The following is a 19,668-nucleotide window of genomic DNA, read 5'->3' as shown; positions in this document are numbered from 1 at the left end:
GTGTTCTGAGAGAAAAATAGACTTCTGCACCTCCTCATGGCTCTGTTTTCAGACTTTAAAAAATCTAGCCTGTGACGGGAGACTTTGGCCAATCACAGGTCATTTCAGAGAGAGAGAGCGTTCCTATTGGCTGTTATTCAACAGAGGCAGCTGTCAATCGCTCGCAAACTCTGATCAGACGGTGAAACTAGGCAGCGCTGATCAAATATGAATCAATATTCTGTTACTGTAATGCCTTTTTCTAGCTTTCAAATGTTTTCAGAAACATATTGTAGTGGACTGTTTAGCTGTAAAATTAGAAAGTTTGCTCCGACTGGTGGGCGGTGCATGGTGTTTCCTCAACTGATCTCAACATGGCTGCCGGGTCACAAACTTTCTCATTTTACAGCTAAACAGTACACTACAAGATGATTCTGAAAACAGTGTTGCCTAGTTTGACCGTTTGATCAGAGTTTGTGAGTGATTGACAGCTACTCATAGACAGCAGACTCCAACTCGGCTCTGATTGGTTGTTTTCCTCCGGTCTGTAAAATCTTGCAGAAGCCATTAGGAGTACCGGAGGACACCAGGGGAGACAGAGGAATTAATCATGTTTGCCCCAATTCTACCAGCTGCTGCTTTAATGAAGAATTATTTTGCAACAATCAATCGAATATTAAATTATATGACAGGTATTAATGGAGGGTTTTGATGTTGCTGTGGTCAGGGTGGAGCCCTCATTATGTCAGCAGCAGATTACGTAACTGGCCGATATCCAAATTAAAGATAATACTTGTTGATATGATATGAAAGGCTGACACATTTATTTCAGTTTATTGCACTCCTTCCTTCCATCTGCCCGTCTTTCTTTCCTTTTTTTCCCTTTTCATCTATCTATCTTTATTTTATCCTATCGTTCAGTCTTTCTCTTCCGTCTTTCCTTCCTTCTTTTTTTGTTTCCTTCCTTTTTTTAAACTTTTTCATTCCTTGTTTCCTTTTTTTCTTATTTCCTGCTTTGTCTTTCTTTCTGTCTTTCCTTTCATTCACAGTAATCAGTCCTTTCTTTCCTTCCTTCCTTCTTTCCCTTTTCCTTTTCTTTTTTCCTTCCTTTCTTCTTTCGTCTTTCCTTCCTTCCATGTTTCTTTCTTTCTTTCATCTATCTTTATTTTATCCTATCGTTCAGTCTCTTTCTTTCTGTCTTCCTTCCTTCCATCTTTCTTTATTTTCTTCTTTTTTCATTGTTTGCTTCCTTTTTTAACTTTTTCTTTCTCCTTTTCCTTTTTTGTGTTTCATTTGTCCTTCTTTCCTTCCCTCCTTCTTTGCTTCTTCCCTTTCTTCTTTCTGTCTTTCCTTCTTTTCTTTCTTCTGTCTTACTCTGTCCGTCCTTTCGCAGTCAAACACCAAATGTCATCTCCGTGTACCACCTACAGATCACTTACTCATACAAAATAACCTGTCACACTTTCCTATTTGTGCGGCAAATCCTTGTCGCAGACGTACGATTACAGCGGAGGGTTGCAGCAGCAACACCGGTAAACGGTAACGCGTTACGTATCGTCGGATGCAAACGTGCAGGTACGCCTGTCTCATATGCTGGTGAAAAGCTTTTTTTCTCAATTTATCAAATGTCATTGCTCGAAAGGTCAACCTTCACATGCGTTATGCTCGAGATAAAACAATGTCCCGCCTCCTCTCATCTCCAGTCTCCCTGCGGTGTTTTTTCCGTTTTGTTGACCCGTAGATGGGATTCGCTATCTTACCCTCTCATGCATTTAAAGCTTACCTGCCTCCTCGCAGCTCAGCCACCCCCTCTGGAGGTTTAAAAACCTCTTTCAGGCTGCTTCTGTGTGTGTGTGTGTGTGTGTGTGTGTGTGTGTGCGTGTACAGTGTGATCCTATATTTGTGTATGGGTATATTACAGATGTGTGTAAGTTTTGTGCGTGCGCTCACTTTGCCATGCCCGTGGGTTTGACGGATGATGTGTGACAAGTGTGTGGAGTCAGCCCTTTGGTGGGAACCCGCCGGGGCTGGAAGATGCCCTTGTCCTTTTATATTTTACAGCATATCTCTTTACTCCTCCTCCACTGTGGCCTACGACCATAGCTATAGGCTTATGGTGATCGATTGGCAGTTTGACTTTGAAACTAGATAAAACTCTCTCCGCGCTATGCCCAGATGCACTGTGACACGCTGATACTTTGAGTATTATGCATCACCTTGGATAACATATTCGCTCTCTTTGTAAAGTCAAAGGAAACAACATTTTGATGTTTTGTTTCCATAATTTACGAGGATTGTTCAAAAGTGAAGCAGGTCGGACCATGAAAAAGATGAAAAGGAGAAAGAAAATAAAGCTCTCTGTATATTCAGTTGTGTGGAAGGAATTCACAGTGAAATGCTTCATGCATAATGCTGAGCTGTCACAACTTTTGGATTCTTCATAATGGATAACCCCACTCTGTAGCCACTGGGATGCATCGCTGCAAAAAAGGGGAGACGTGGATTTGGGATGTGAGCATCCAGAAGTGCTCAACTAAAGGAACATTTTGTACATATTTAGAATTTCATTGAATATGATGTGGAACAGCAAGCAAGGTGAACAAGTCGCTACGCTGCATAGCGTCACATGTTGGTGGCTGCAAATACCGTAAGCGGGGAGAGTTAAAGGAGCACCAGTTTGCACATTAAATTCAGCCTTTGAAAAAAGTTCAATAATGTCCTTCCTAAAAATCTGTGAAAATAACTGACATCTTTGGTTTGCCTAACAAACAGGGCCATGAAGTTTGAACGACGTGGGTATTTACCAGGCAGGAGAAGTGTAATAAAATATGCCTTTACATTGCATTGTGGGAAATGTAAGAGCCTTACCAGTGGGCAACCTCCGGGTCTGAAAAGTGAAGCCAATGCGGAAGTGCCTTAAACTTGCATTCTTTCTAATAGCCAGCCCGGGGCGACTCCTCTGGTTGCAAAAAGAAGTCTGATTGTATAGAAGTCTATGAGAAAATGAGCCTACTTCTCACTTGATTTATTATCTCAGTAAACATTGCGAACATGAGTTTATGGTCTCAATCTCTAGTTTCAAGTCTTCTTCAATGCAGCATGATGTTCATTTAGTAAATTATGGTCCCGTTCAGAGTCAAATAGACCATAAAGCAGGGTATGCTTTTGGGCGTGGCTACCTTGTGATTGACAGGTCGCTACCACGGCGATGGGAGTCTGGGAGTTGTCAGTGTTTTTGTCTTAGAACTTTAACCCTTTCACAGTATGTTTTCAGTTCATGAAAGTATAACATTTTTGGTCACCTAAAAATTTCGGTTGTACTTAGCTTCACCCTGTGTGTCCAAGTTGTGGAACTGCCTCCCTCTACACGTTCGATCAGCCCCAATCAATCGAATGTTTCAAATCCAGGCTAAAAACCCACTTATTTTCTCTTTTAGGTATGTCAATATTTTTTTTTTATCATTCAATTTCTGTACTTTTTCCCATTTACTGTGTAAAGTACTTTGGCAAACCGTGGGTTGTTTTCAAAAAGTGCTATATAGTTAAACTGAATTGACTTAAAAGTCAGGAAATTTCAGCCTCTATTGCTTTAGTTTTGATCATTCTGTTTTTTAATCTGTCTCTTGTAAGCCTCACAGCTTTACCAACTGAACTTTGATACCCAGTTTATCAGCAACCTGATGGTTTTACACTAAAGGGACAAGACATCTACTGTAGTGTTCAGCTTTGCTGTGTGGGAGTACGCCTTTCAGTTTCAACAGATAACTGAATGCAGGAAAGTGACCAACACCAGACTTGTATTTGGACAGAGTGAATCTGAGTGTATTTTTTATTTGCAGCTTGAGGCAAAATACATTTTCCTGATTTGATGTCAATAACAGGGCCAACGGAAATGCCTCTTCCTCTCTCTCTCTCTCTCTCTCTCTCTCTCTCTCTCTCTCTCTCTCTCTCTTTCTCCTGCTGGTGTTGCAGAGGTCAGCTAGGTAGATTTTCCAGATGCGGCGCTCTCATTCACCTTTATATTCTCACACTGCTGTGTGTTCGCCGATAGACCTCCGCTGCCCCACTTGCTGCTGGGGCCCCTCGGAGCGGAGCCAAGAAACTGTCTGGCCTCCCAGTGTAAACTATGTGTTTACAGCGAGGCCAGGGTCACACTGGGCATGCTCGACTCGGTACGTCTCACCTGCTGCCGATAATAAAGGATCTGATGACGGCGTAGACGGCCGGCTATAGTGGCGCCACCAAACCTTACTTGAAAAACACACTATATCTTCTGTCCTTACATAACAACATTTGGCAGCTCTACTCTGCCTTTGCTAAGGGAAATAAATGTATGCGTCTTCTGGCAGCTTGGTGCAAGATATCTACTTATCATTCAGCATAACTCCGCTGTGGATTTGTAAATATTTTAAAGGTTAAGCTCAACCAGGCAGTCCAAAATGAAAGGGACGAGTAGCTCTTGAGCAAACCAACGTCTTCTGCCCTCCGCTCTGTTTTCTCTGAGCTTACTGCATACTGTGTACTCAAACATTTATAGACTTTATAATGTGGTCATGCATTTATGTATGTTTCCCCTTGCCTTACGTTGGCGGCCCAGGCTTCCTTGAAACAACATGCCTCTAATGGTTTGCTTGATCAGAACACGCTCAGCTTTGGCTGAACACAGGTGCTGCTGTTAGAGGATTCAGACATAATGTTACATAAGAGCTGGATATCTGTCAGTTCAAAGAACGCTAAGAGACATCCTCTGTTGTTTGTCCCTGGTTATCCTCCCTATTTAACTCCAGAGCCTTTGTCACACATTTTTGTCTCTTCTCTTTTCTTCTTCTTCCTTTCTTTTTTAGTTCCTGGTCAGTGGGGGGGGGGGGGCGTCAATGCCGTGCTCTAAATAACTTTATTGACATTTGAATTGGATGTGGATCACGGTAATTATCCAGCCCTTCCTGCTTCCTGGCTGGCATTCAGCGAGAGGAGAGCACCGGTGCAGCCGGGCCACAGGCACAGAAAATTTGTCTCAAATGCAAACACATGCTTGTATTCACATGCTCTCCGCTCATATTAGCATTCACCGACTCACAGAAAAAGCAGTGACACATAACACGCACGCCTCATCGGGTTGTGTTTCGGTGCGTATTGGAGCTTAAGAATAGAAGCAGGAATAAAAGCGGCTTATTGTGGTGTCCTCCCCTAAAGAGGCAGCGATGTAGTAGGACGATGTGAAGTATGCTTGTGGATTTCTTTAAGGCTGAATGACCATGAATCATTGCACCAGAATGTTTGCTCATGCTTATCCCCCAAGAAATCTCCATGACGACGCTCCTGTACGGTCAGCACTGTCATGATGAAATACTGGCCAGTTACAGCTCCACTATTAGACATTTTATCTGTGGTGCTTCAATATAACTGCATGTTTGTGAATATGAATAGATGATCTTTATTTTACAATACATGATCATGTCAGGCAGTGCTGGAAATCAACTTTCTTGCTTAGATACCAAGGGATGGTTTACATGAGAATGTACTTACCGTACTTCCTTACTTATATCTGATACTACGTCATACAGTAACATATCTGTCATATCATCCTGTGGGTTTTGAACGAATTTTTCTCAAGATTTACATGCAATCTTGGAGTCTTGCTAAGAGTTAGATGACACGATTGATACCACTCCCAAATTTGTCCGTTAAATATGAAGTTGCTGCTAGAAGTTAGCTTAGCATAAAGAGTGGAAACAGGGGGAAACAGCTAGCCTGGCTCTGTCCGAAGGTGACAAAATCCGTCTACCAGCACCTTTAAAGCTCACTACTTAAGATTTCACCATTTAGTATGTTTTCCTGGACCCTCCACTGGCAACCTCAAGCTGATGATAAAACTCAAGGAAGTCTCTGTGCTTGGCTAAGAAGACTTTTTTTTATAATTTGCTAATGTCACTGGGTCGCATATTCATTTTATCATGAATTTGCTGAATCAATACCTCTCAGTGTTTACTGGAAACTTTGATAGAAAAGACCATGGATAGCAAAATAATAATTTGTGGCTGATGATACTTAAACATATAAAATATATTATAAAAAGCAAAAATAAAAAAATAAACACAAGTTTTCATTTTTGGCCTTCAGGTTTTGTACCGATTAAACAAACATGAAATTTGTCAGCTTTCGAGGTTCTGGTTTCTTCTTTGGACAGAGCCAGGCTAGCTGTTTCCCCCCGTTTCCACTCTTTATGCTAAGCTAAGCTAACCAGCTGCTGGCAGTTTCATATTTAGCATACGGACATGATGTTGGTATTGATCTTCTCCTCTAACTCTCGGCAAGAAAGCTAATGAGTGTATTTCCCAAAATGTCGTGAATTCCTTTAAAGTTGCCATCGACCAGCCAGCAGCCAAGAAAACAAATAAACATTTCTCAATGGAGAGTGAAGAGCTTCTTAAATATGTTGTTTTTAGCCTTTCAATGATTTCATTGGATATCGGTTTTAATCCCTCCACCTCACACTCAATTCACTTTATATCGGCCCTAGACTAATTCCCTTATATCTGACGGGAAATAACTCCAAGGCCTGACTTAGCACAACTGTCCCCATCAATAAACCAGTTGTAGTCACTTCATATGTTGGACTGAATGATACTGTCCAGCTGCACTGGTGTAAATAGACACTTCTCTCCACTTTCAAAGTCAGTATCATTTTTCCTTGATGTGGAGCGAGAGCTGTGTCCCTGAAGCGAGGCTATCCAGGAGAAGAGAGCGATACAATCAACAGTCGGCGCTCGGCTTTTTACCGGCAACGGCCGCGTGGAAGTGAGGGATGAGCAGGAGAGAGGAGAACAGAGTGAGGGGGAACAGAAATACTTTTCTGAAAACATAAAAATGTATCATACCACATTATGATTTTCTGTTTACTTTGGGCAAAACTTCCCCCCTCATCTTTATGCGGCTGTCTGTCAAACGCTCGCTGGGAGATCGAGGATGGAGAAAGATGAGAGAAAGAGCGATAAAGAGAGGAGGAAATTGGGGGAATTTTTAGTGGCTGAGTGTGTTTCTGGGCTCCATGTTGGGTTAGTTAATGACTGGTGCATATGTCAGCCACGCAGCTGTGGAGTTACAATCAGCCAGCCAGCTGAGGAAGGGAACGACGGATGGAACGGAGAGAGAGAGAGAGAAAGGGAGAGGCACACACACAGATATAAAGTATTAAGAAGAAAGCAGAGAAAACAGTTCTGCGTGAGGGAGAGCAGAAAAGCAGAGGAGGTGAGATAGAGGATTTTTGAGCAAAATAAACAGAGAGAGGCATCCGGAGGGAATAGAGAGAGAAGGAGAGAAAGAGAGAATTTGCCAAGATAGTTTCCATTCTTCTCATCCTCCCTCAACTAGCTGAAGCAGAAATGGCAGAGGCTGCAGTCCAAATCATTACACTCAGCTGCCTTCCTGGAAAGTATTTACTGTTGTCAATAAAAAAAAAGCAAAGAGAAGGCAGTGTGTATGAAAGGAAAAATAACTCCAATATGCTGCTCCTCTGTAGAAAGATAGCAACTTGATGAAGGACTGCACTGCTGTTTTCAAAGACATTAACATATTTTCTAAACCCAGCACCTTCTCAGGGACTCTTTTCACCTCCTCGTCCCTTTGACTTTCGCCTTTTCACCCCGTCTGTCCTGCCCCATCCTGGCCGTCTTCCATCGGCTCTGGGATTTAAGCCTTTAAGAGCCTCTTTTCCCTCCAGTAAGAGCTTTGAGGCAGAATGTGTGTGGAAAGCAGTTTTTTGGGGGAAGGATCAGAGCCGGACAGAAATAGGTACAGATCGAGAACAGGAGTGGGCGCTTCAGGAGGAAGTCTCTGACCTTCGATTGTCCCCTTCTTCTTCTTGTCGCCCCACAAAACACCCACAGTAACTCCCGACGAGGGCCTCTCTGCGAGGCAAGGACACGTGTTTATAGTGTCTTGGTTATTGCTCACAAACGCTGTTTGCAGTAGTAGGTACACGGCTGTAAAGTGTTTTATCACTGACCGGGCTGCTCTGCAGTGAGACATGAATGGTGTTGAAGACGCGGATGGATTTGAATCCAACGGACCAAGGTCAATGTGCAGTATACCCAGCAAATACTGTAATATGGAATTCCTGTTAGTGTGTCGTTTTGCTGCTACCTCCATTGTTCTGTGAAATCCAGACCCAAAATTATTATGTTTAAGAAGAAACGATTAGTGATCATCATTTAAGTAATGTGTCAAATGTGAACATTTTCTGGTTTTCTTAGACTTTTATGAAAGTAAATTGAACTGTGATCTTGTGATGGGCATTTTTTTGCCACTGACTGCCACTAGGAGTCACCAAATCTTGATGGGGGGGTCACAAGGCCTTCTTGATTGTAAGGGCTTTTTTAAAAAACAATATATAGTTGGCCTATATCTCGTTTCATTCATTTCTGTGAAAAAAAACGAAATTAAATTGTTGTTTTTGAAGTTTGACACTAAACTAAGTATGTATGATTGTTAAGAATTAAAAGAAAATACATAATACAGACAGAATTGTATTAAAAGTTCATAAAATAAAAACAGGAAAACTCATTTTGATGGAATAATCACAGAAAATCATCTGCTCAAAATTCATCCAAATCACTCCTTTTACACAAACTTCCTGCAGTTATTGCGTTCACTATTTGGGATAATTGTACAGTTTATCAATCGTTCTGTTCTGTTATTGTTATGCATTGAATATAATATGAAATATCCATAAAATGTGTCCCATAGTCAGGGGTCGTCTAAATGATAGAAAAGGGGTCCCTTAAGGAAAAAGGTTGGGAACTACTGCTATAGACCAAGAAACTAATCGTTAGTGTCAGCTCTAGTTTAATATGTTTCATTATCAGGTGAACACGGAGCCTTTTGCATATTGCTGACTGTCAAAACCTCGGCTTTGCATGCCAGTTATACCTGACTGACCTCTATGCTTTTTTTTCCTTGTGCCTCTGCAGGCAGACCCGTGAGCAGGAGACCCCGCCAGACTTCTTCTACTTCTCTGACTTTGAAAGACACAACGCCGAGATCGCCGCCTTTCATCTGGACAAGTAAGTCAACGTTATGTCTCAGGGGGTGTGTGGTACGTGTTATCTGGGAGGGACATCACATTGTCGTGTCATTGGTCTGTCTTCTCCGCCATTGTTCTTCCCTGTGAAGCAGACTTTACAGCTTGCTGCTACACAAGGACACAATGGACTGCTCTTTAAAAAAAGGATCAAAATCGATGCGTTACAACCAGAGATATCATCTTTTTTCTTTAGTCCATGCATTGTTCTTCCTTGTCTGGTGGCTACATCACCCTCAGGGGGCAGCAGTGGATGTCCGGTTCAGAAACGACCACGATGCTACACACGCTTTCAACTAAATAGAGAGCAAATCCAATGTTCTTGAATCTGCTCTAACTCCTTCAAGCCCAAGTGCTTCTCTCCATCCTGGAGGGTCCAACGTCCTGCCGGTTTGTGTTCCTCCCTGATTGCTAATTTGCTTCTCCTCGTGTCAGCTCATTAACCACCCGGGAGGAACAAAAAAAAAACTGCAGAACGCCAAGCCAGAACTGGGTACCTTTTTGTTTTACAGTGAAGCTCTAAGATATGTTTGCAAAGTCCTCCTCAAGTATAGTAAAACAGATGTGTGTGTGTGAATGCAGACGGGCACTGCAGGCATATTCATTTATCTCTCTGTGCATGAACGCCCTACATGTACTCCACATTGTTTGTACATTTGCTATTCCTTTTCAGCGTTTTCTGTCCCTCTGAAACTCTTCTTTTTCAAACACAGCGAGCGTTGTGAGCCGGGGCCCCGTACAGTAGAGGGCTGCGAGCTCCGAGAGAGAGGCCATGAGTCATAGAGAATGAATGCCGCCCTCCCGCAGCTAGCATCAAACTGAACAATGACTGCAGCCTCCTTGCTTAGCTAACCACCACGCTCTCTGACTTCACTGCCTTTACAAGGCTAACACTTTATGGCCCGGCCTGCCCCATCTGCCTGCCCCGGAGACTTTAATGAAAAGAGAAAACCTCACCGGGGCTCTCTGATCGACCAGAGGAAAGCGATGAGTTTCAGAGGCGGCGGCGGCGCTATTAAAAGTCGAGCTGACGTCACTGTGGCTTATTACGAGCAGAGGAAGAGGGCTTGTGTTGTTGTGTGAATGCTGGTGATACAAGATGATTTCTGAGGTCACACACACACACGTGTCCATTCACACACACACAGTGGGGGCCACATCGGGTAGCGATGTTGAATCTGCTTTTCCTTCGGGCACAATGACACAGTTCAGCAGCAATTGCATTAGCAGCAAGCTTTCTTCACCAGTCTGCTACACATCTGGTCCTCCTCTACACACACACACATGAAAATACGCTCACATACTCCCGGCATATGTGTGGGTTAAGGGGAAGAGGAGGAAACCAAAGGCATGAAAGGCCCTGTGCCCATTCTAAATATAAGCCAGGAAGGGTTTGCCAAAAGCAGCGCTTTATTTTTTTTCCTCCTTATTTTGTCTGTTCTAAATTAGAGTCTGGCTACAGAGCTGCTGCTGCTGCTGCTGCTGCTGCTGCTGCTGCTGCTGCTGGTGACGGTGGTGCAGAGGTTTAGGCTACACTGCCTCCCAGGGGGCCCACAGACACACACAGGCTCTTATAAAAAGCAGCATTCACACCAGCGTGTGCACACATACACACACAGAGCTACTGTCTTTTATATAGGCTACACCGCTGTAAGCATCATTAATTATGTGATTGGATTTAAATGGGATGTGCACTTGGCGTTGCTGCATTAGGTGGGGGAAAAAAAGAGAGCGAGCAGATATAAAGACATGCAAGGGACCAACATGACCTTAAAATATTAAAACCATACAGCTCCAAAACTCCCACTGGCGTCTTATACATTTTTCAGCTGTGAGCATGTGAAATGATGATTCCCTCTGTTAGCGGGGCCTCTCCGTCCCACCCTGGATATAACACAAGTTGAAAATGGCCACCGTGGGAATAAGGTTTATCAAAGGGGACGAGGATGGAAGGAAAAGAGTGATGAACGGAGCAGAAAGCCAGCAGCCCTCTCGCTGTTCCCTTTAGCATGGCAGCCGGCCCGGGCCCAGCAGGCCAGGCTGTGCTGCGCAGCGCTTCATCGTGTGTCCGAGAAAAGAGACTCATTCCGCCCCGCCGCCACGCTACTTGATGGCATCATTTATATGACGAGCTCTCGGGTTGAACAGCTCTCTTTCTCCTAGCAGGTTCTCCAACATATCTCTCTCCTCATATTCCCCTGGCTCCATCTTTAATCTCAGTCTCTCTCTTTTCCGCCTCTCTCTGCCCTCAGGCCTCGGCCATTAGGTGTTGTCTGGGCTATCAATTTTTAAAGAGCCCCGTGCTGATGTTGTAGCCCGGTGGTATTGACAACAGGGGGCCCACACATGCATAAAATAGGCATCAGGCACGCACACAGGGAGACCGGTCACGCCATCTTTCAGCAAATACCTATATGTCTAAATATTTTAAAACCAGAAAGCTGTGTGGAAGTTAAAAACAGGTTTGATGTGGAATGATAGCCACATAAAAACCATAGAGGTTTATCAGCATGTGGTGCATCTGTCAGGTCAGGACTTGTGTCACAGTGCCCCCTGTTGGCAGTCACCAGGAATTACATGAGTATAGTTTGCTCAATAACTGTCTGCCCCAGTGGCCTAATGGATAAGGCACTGGCCTCCTAAGCCAGGGATTGTGGGTTCGAGTCCCATCTGGGGTGATGTGTCTTTTCTTACCACATTTACCAACAGCTCACCCTTGTTGCTACACTGTCAGCTCAATTAAAACTCTCTAACAGCCTCCAAATGTGTAAAATATTGTTGTTATTGTCAACCAATTGGAAATTGGCACCATTAAAAGTATGACGAATTAGCTCTTAGCTGTTCCTGTTTGCAGTGTAACCGTGGATGTACAGACAGCTATCACTGGATCACTTTGATACCGAAGAACACTTACAAATGTTATGATTCCCAGACGAGTTCAGGAGTTATAAGGAGCGATTTTTCTTCAGGGGTAGGGATGCACCTATCCAACATTTTCAGTCCCAATACCGATGGCGATACCTGGGCTTTGGGTATCGGCCGATACCGAGTACCGATCTGATACCAGTGTTTAATTAATAATCTGTATGTCTCACTGTGTGGAAGTGACTGGGATCATTCTTTTATGTGTAAGACAACATCAGGCTTGACTTAAACAATACTTTCCTAACTTTCTGAAATTAAATGTAACAAATAAACACATTTACTGAATTATTTATTATTAAAATAATAAACCGTACACCAGCAACTCGGTATAAAATCTTCAAAATTAACAGGAATTGTAATTCAAGTGTAAACCTTTTTAATGCAGTAAGAAATTGGTCAAAACTTGAAAAGGAATTCAAATTACAGAATATAATGTATATAGTATATAAACATAGAATTGAATTGAATAGATCAGAATAGATCAGCCCCATTGTCGCTGATACCCGATCCAGCTATTTGAGTCAGTATGCGATCCGGTATCGTTAACGGTGCATCCTTATTTCTAAGTCGATTTATGGACATTTATTTGTGAGGGTGATATGCTATAGATTATCCTATGAAAGTATATTTCACGCTGAATCTAAAAATATGTGTATCATGTCTGTGTGTTCAGATTTGACTGAGTTATGATTCTGAGAAGGAGTGCGATTTTTGGCGCAAAATGCAGCAATTGGGTTAAAGTATGTGTAATTGCCTCCATGAGTTGTGTGTACTGTTATAGCCACCGTTTGAAAACTTCTGCTGTATCGTATCGGAAGGCAGATTGTAATCCCTCAGTATGTGTCTCTGTCCTGTAGGATCCTGGACTTTCGTCGTGTCCCTCCTGTGGCCGGCAGGCTCGTCAACATGACGAAGGAGATCCGAGACGTCACGCGAGACAAAAAGCTCTGGAGGACCTTCTTCATTTCACCAGGTACAAACTGAAAAAACGGCAGAGTTATTGGTTTTCAGAGACACATCTAGAAAGGAAAAACTTTAACCGAGATACCGTGATATCAGATTGAATAAAATTGCTGCACAAATTTCAGATCAGTTCTCTTTTTATTTCCTGCTATGTGTACCCCAAAACACACACTGTTTTACACATGCTCTTTTACCACCATCAGTCGAGATTATGTGGGGATTTCTGAAGAAAACAATTAATGAAATACCATCTGTGTTCAGTCTTCAACAATATTTTTTCATCATGCAAAAAGCAAAAAATTAACAGTGTTCTTCTTCATAATGTAGAGCAGCAAAGCTAGTTCTGTGCCCTGAATTACTGGGATATTAATTTGCATGGGATTAGTATTATCAGGGGACTCTGGCTTGTGCCAAAGCACGACAGTTAATTAGCAATGCAACTTTTACATCACATATTATACACATGGAAAACTTTCACAGGCTTAAAAATTACTGACAATCTCAGCAATTAATACAAGTCACTGAATGTCTCCAGGTAATTTTAATCTTGTGAAAAGTGGCCTTTGAATTATGTGGTGTGCATTTCAAAATGGGTCGAAAGAGTCGCGTTTAAAGTATTTAACACTGAGTGGTATAATAGAACACTTTATAGCTGTTGTAAACAATGGTTTAACAAAGCAGCCACAACAACGTGTATTATTTTTATTTCCAAATCCCAGCCAACAACGTGTGTTTCTACGGAGAGTGTTCGTACTACTGCTCCACTGAGCACGCTCTGTGCGGCAAACCGGACCAGATAGAAGGATCCCTGGCCGCCTTCCTCCCAGACCTGGCACTCGCCAAACGCAAGACCTGGAGGAACCCGTGGAGACGCTCCTACCACAAACGCAAGAAGGCAGAGTAAGAGATCGATCGTGCACTCAGACGGCGCTGCGTTTACTGAATGAAACAGACACTGAGGGATTCACTGTAGGTCCAGCTATCAGAGGATATTTATTACACTCACTGTCAGTTACCAGAGGCAATAACTCACGAGAGCTGTGCGAGAGATCTGTGGTGTAAAAGATATCATGTAAATCAAGTTACAGCTGACTGACATCCAAAAAGAATAAAACAAACTGTACAGATCATGCCACGCAAGGAAACACTTAATTGAAATCTCATTATGATAAAAACAAATCTCAGTTTCCCAAAATCATCTCAAGATTAAATTGGAACAAACGTGTAAAAAGGCAAAACAAATTGGATTTTGTTGATGTGTTTGCACAGCACATGCATAAATTAAAAATGCGAGGAAGATGTTTATGTGATATTTTAAACTCTTCAGGTGGGAGGTGGACCCGGACTACTGCGAGGAAGTCAAACAGACTCCGCCGTATGACAGCGGGACACGACTGCTGGACATCATGGACATGACCGTCTTTGACTTCCTCATGGGTGAGTTTCACTGTCCTGTGGTGGTCTGAGCTTACATTGCACAGCAGCTGGATTCTCGCGACGTCACGAGATCACGAGAGAATTGCGGGATCACATAGCGGGTTTCTGGTATTGCGTTTGTATCCGACAAGCCAGACCACTGACCAGTTAACATCCTGTGAGGAGCTACTGGCAGCTACGGGTGTGGTTTAGGTATGTGTGACGCGACACGGAGAGGCGACTATTCGTTCTAAACAATAATGAAGAGGTTAGCGTAGATGCTGCAATAGCATAGAGTATTTTTTCATTGAAATGAGAGCAAAGAATGACACTGAAGGCTTTTCTCGCTGGAAAACATGTTTTCGCTCTTCTCCCGACTGGTTCGGCAAGAGTTTGATTGACAGATGGTTCATCCAATCACCTGCCAAGTATTTTTTTGAAAGTCCCGAATACCATTTTTTAGGCTTCGTAGCTTCGCTGGGATTTATACATTATTATTACATAAAGAATTTTAAAAAACAAAGCATTCCAATAGTGATTTGGAGGTCGAATACCATGGTAACTGTTGAAGCTTTAAAGCATTCAGGTCAGCCCTACTACTCACACATATGTGCTCTTTCCATTTCACTCTTGGCTGAATTGCTTACTTGTATTCCATCACAGGGAACATGGATCGCCACCATTATGAGACATTTGAAAAGTTTGGAAATGAGACCTTTATCATCCATCTGGACAACGGCAGAGGGTAAGCCACTGCTGCATTATAACTCAAGAGGTTATAATGCAGAGATTGTCAGACTGATTGTCATTCAGAACTGTGCTGCTGTCTTTATTCCACTCGTTGGTTCCGCTGTAGCGTATTAGTGCATCCACACGAGTAATAACAAATGAGAGCGTTACAAAAGCAAATACATGTGCAGGTGTCTTGAACATGATGTAATGTTCAGAAATTTTAAATAACTTAGAAAATGTTTTTTACCATATAAAAATAAAACATATTTTTAAAAAAGCACCCTCAGATTGAGTGATAAAGAGGTAATTAAACTAAAGAAGCATATCCTGAAGAAAGTGCATGCTGATGGTTATTGGCATACTTTCTGGATGACTTAATAATTATATGAAAACACATTAAAGCTGCAGAAATGGAGCAAATATGATTTTAAAAAGTTATTATTAGTCACTATATCCTGACATTAGTGCATAAGAGAGGTAATCTGAAAGAAATCTTGTTCCTCCGGTGTCATCTGGTGCTCCTAATGGCATCTGCAAGATTTCACAGACCGGAGGAAAACAACCAATCAGAGCCGAGCTGGAGCCTTGCCGTCTCTGAGCAGCTGTCAATCACTCGCGAACTCCAATCAAACGGTCAAACTAGGCAGCGCTGATCAAATATGAATCAATATTCTATTACTGTAATGCCTATTTCTCGCCTCAAATGTTTTCATAAACATCTTGTAGTGTACTGTTTAGCTGTAAAATGAGAAAGTGTGTGACCTGGCAGCCATGTTGAGATCAGTTGAGGAAATACCAAGCACCGCTAGAATTTTTAAAGCCTGAAAACAGAGCCATGATGAGGTGCAGAAATCTAGTTTTCTCTCAGAACACTTGAATTACAATATGCTGAAAGGTTATTATGGAATATTTGCCCAATGATGCCTAAAATATTCTGCCTACTGCAGGTTTAAGCTTAACGTGTCGGCAAAGATAGATGCAATTGGAGTGAATGGGGGCTTTAAAAAATGACAACTTTTGACTTTAATGCATTACAGTATATAATTCATAAACTGTATGTGTCATCATAATGTGCTCACAGTTTCTTAAGTCTGTAATACTGAGCATTTTGAATTGGAGTTTGTACTGTACAATGGCTGAGATATACAGCATACGTCTTTAAATAATGAAAATCAGTAAAAAAAAAAAAGAAAATCCACTTTTTCAAGATTAGGAACCTTCATAAAATTACGCATGTATACATATATGAATGATATATGTAACACACAAAAAGTTGCAAACAAACAGCATAGGAAAAAGATTTAGATACCTGTCGTCATCACGCTTCTATCTTTCCCCCTAGCTTTGGAAAGCACTCCCATGACGAGATATCCATTCTGGTGCCGTTGACCCAGTGCTGCAGGTGAGATCTTCTTTGCTGGTGTTTTTTTATGTAGCTTGATAAGAAGGGTGTGATTGCTTTATTGATCTTTACTGAGTGCAAAACATAAGGATTTTCACATTATCAGTATTGCCGAGCATATGGGGTATATAACTCTTTTCCCCCGCGGCTGCTCTCTTTCTGCAGGGTAAGGAAGTCGACCCACTTGCGTCTGCAGCTGCTGGCTAAGGAAGAATACAAGCTGTCCATGCTCATGGCAGAATCCCTGGTGAGGGACCGCCTCTTTCCCATCCTCATCCAGCCACACCTGGATGCCATGGACCGGCGACTACGCCAGGTCAGTGCTACGTGCTCATTTTATACTGTGTGCCTGGTGTTTTTATTTGAAAACTTTAAAGGTCCCATATTATAAAAAAGTGAGATTTTCATGTCTTTTTTATTATTTTGCAGGCTTAAGTGCTATATAAATACTGTGAAAGTATGGAAACACTCAATCCACAGGGAAATACACACAGCCCGTATGCAGAAACTCTGCATTTGAAACAAGCTGTCAGGATTTCTGCCCATTCGTGATGTCACGAATATACAATATTTAGACCCGTGACACAATTTTAAACGTAAACATTCTAAATGTGTCCCAGTTTATTCCTGGTTGCAGTATATGTGAATGTCATCAGCTGACAGGAAGTACACATGGACCCAAGCTGTTGCCTAGCAACGCAATTCTGTTGCAATTCTGTTGCAATTCTGTCAAAATGCGCTAAAACGGAGCGTTTCAGACAGAAGGTAAATACAGGCATATTCAGGCTGACAGTATGAGGAAAATAAAGTTTTTTTTGAACATTACAGCATGTTAACATGTTCTAGTAGAAACACAAAATACAAGTATGAACCTGAAAATGAGCATAATATGGGACCTTTAAAGGAATAGTTCATTAACATTTTGGGATTATGTGTATTCACTTTCTTCTCCCAAACATGAAACAGCTTTCTCCTTCATTCAACTATTAAATCTTTTCTCCCGTCTTGTGGTCTTTCATTGACATTAGGTGCTGAACGTGTTGTCAGAATGCATCGAAAAGGAGGGTTACAGTTACGTTGTAGAGGACGACCTCCAGGGGCACCAAGGGATAGACCACGCCCACACCGGCCCACGATGGAGGTAGCTGTCTGGGGGGGGGCGCTGGCAGCCGGATAGGACTAACTCCCTGGACATAGGAGATCCATTCTCTTCAAAGTGAACTGGCATCCTGTAACACAGATGAGCTCCGTCCTCAGAGGAGCTTTTTTTTTTGTTGCTGAACTTACAGGGAAGCCTGAGGTTAATATAAGCTGTCTGGAAAGTGGAAGCCTGCTGGATAGGACCGGACCTTAACAAAACAAGTGCAATGACTTTGAACTGCACAGATGCTCGCAGGTGACGTCGAAGACTTCTGGATGGATCTGGGGCCGGGTTTCACAAACTAAACTGAACCAACCCCCCCCCCACGCATCACCTAGACTCCTTAAAACATCCAACCCGGACTCTAGCGTAGGATCACCGCACCGACCCACCGCAGCACTACCAAACCATGAAAGTCTTGCAAGAGACGCCTTCTCTCTGTCTTGTTCAGGACCCTTTTTTTGAATTCAGTGAATTCTGAGGGACTCGTAAAGAAACCTCCCGACGTCCCCCTTCCCTCTCTCTTCACAAGCTGAATTATGTGTTTATACGTAACGTTGGTATTGCAAGTGTTTCGGTTGAACATTCACGGTAGAGGAAGAGGAAGCGGAGGGTTGACTTCCTGTTGTCTTAATTATCAAAAATGATGTTTTATTGATTTGCTGAAAAAATGTTTTATTGCATAGTGTCTTTTTTTTTTTTTTATTTGATTTCTCTTGAGCTTCTATCATCGGTATTCAAGATGGAAAATATTTGATTGGAGTGCAGGTTTACTCCTGGATTTGTCTGTTAATTTCGCCCATAAATGTTACTTGTACTTGAGAGAGTATTTATTAAAATTCGTATTTATTATTTGAAATGAATACTAATCACTTTCTGTTACAGTAAAAAATGAACTGTTGGATTTACATCACAGTGGTGCACTTCCTCATTTGTCCAAAAGAGGGCAAACTGAGCATGTGCAAAAGCAGCTGCCAGGTCCGTGCCTCCATATTTCACCCCATTTCAAGTATCAAGCTCCACCGCAAGTATTGGTTAGATTCAAATGTGTTTACAACATTTAATCCGACTACTGTTTTATTCTTTCAGATATGAGGTTAGAGTTATGGTACCAAAAGCCAAATGTGACACTAATAGTTTTATATTATTGTTTCTTTGTAATATATTTGATGTCCAGATGTTGCTGTTGTGGAGAGATTATTTTTCAGGATGTATATTTCATTCATCTCCAACAGCTGATAGCTTTTAACTGTTGGTGTCAACGATTCAGTCGATGGCTGAAAGTTAATATATACAGTAGGATAAATCTAGTGCCTGTGCAATGATAGAAATACTTGAATGTCTGGTTTCATAGCAGAAAGGTTTGAACTCCTCCCGGGTACGAGCTATAGCTAAGATACGGAGGTCTTACATATATGTGTGTGCTGACTCCCATCTGTTCCATAAGGGTTTTATTACATAGTCCTGTGTCAGGTCAGTACGGTGTGTATGGACGTATGAGTGGATCCATGGAGAACCTTAACATGATGTGTTCTTACAGTGAAAATGCTTCTTTTTTTTTTCTTTTTTTTTAATTCAACTCATTGTTTCTGTGGATTTTTTTTTCATTTCTTTGCATCATGGTAAAAGTGCAATAAAACAAAATAAGCAGAATATTATAGTGTGTCTATGTTTTTTTTTTTATCAGGATTAGAAGGATGTTTGTTTAATATACATCTTTAATGTTATACGTTACATCATCGGGAAATAATCGGCCCTAGTTCAACAACAGGGTCCGTCTTCAAAATGACAATTTTATTTAAATTTAAAGAATTCCCTTAGTAGTAGTAGTAGTAGTAGTAGTAGTACTTCACATGACTAGTAAATTTACTTTGACATATAAAATGAGACCTCTTCCCTTTAAAGGACCACTACAGTAAGTACTTTGACCTTTGACCTCGCCAGAAAGAACTACACAACAGCTCCCTCCTTCAATCAACAGTTAAACTACTACTCCAGTCTAACGGTATTTAAGGTTCCAGTGATCACAGT

The 19,668-nt window shown here is 41.9% G+C and overlaps 1 protein-coding gene and 1 non-coding gene across 2 annotated transcripts in view; both read left to right on the top strand.

The window, feature by feature from the left end:
• The window catches only part of fam20cb (FAM20C golgi associated secretory pathway kinase b), a 59,313-nt gene extending 40,023 nt beyond the window's left edge, over positions 1 to 19,290 (top strand). Inside the window, exons 4-11 of the mRNA XM_074620816.1 lie at positions 8,949 to 9,041; positions 12,841 to 12,956; positions 13,666 to 13,846; positions 14,274 to 14,383; positions 15,026 to 15,107; positions 16,437 to 16,496; positions 16,662 to 16,812; positions 17,525 to 19,290. Of these exons, the coding sequence (XP_074476917.1) occupies positions 8,949 to 9,041; positions 12,841 to 12,956; positions 13,666 to 13,846; positions 14,274 to 14,383; positions 15,026 to 15,107; positions 16,437 to 16,496; positions 16,662 to 16,812; positions 17,525 to 17,641 (910 nt within the window). The 3' untranslated portion in view covers positions 17,642 to 19,290. The remainder of the gene's footprint in view (positions 1 to 8,948; positions 9,042 to 12,840; positions 12,957 to 13,665; positions 13,847 to 14,273; positions 14,384 to 15,025; positions 15,108 to 16,436; positions 16,497 to 16,661; positions 16,813 to 17,524) is intronic.
• trnar-ccu (transfer RNA arginine (anticodon CCU)) lies at positions 11,664 to 11,736 on the top strand. Its single transcript has one exon. It is a non-coding gene; the product is annotated as a tRNA-Arg (tRNA).
• Positions 19,291 to 19,668: the final 378 nt, after the last annotated feature.

The sequence above is a fragment of the Sebastes fasciatus genome, chromosome 20, assembly GCF_043250625.1.
Source record: "Sebastes fasciatus isolate fSebFas1 chromosome 20, fSebFas1.pri, whole genome shotgun sequence".
In the NCBI taxonomy this organism is placed as follows: domain Eukaryota; kingdom Metazoa; phylum Chordata; class Actinopteri; order Perciformes; family Sebastidae; genus Sebastes; species Sebastes fasciatus.
The sequence above is the reverse complement of the archived record's forward strand: the minus strand, read 5'-3'. Positions and strand labels throughout refer to the sequence as shown.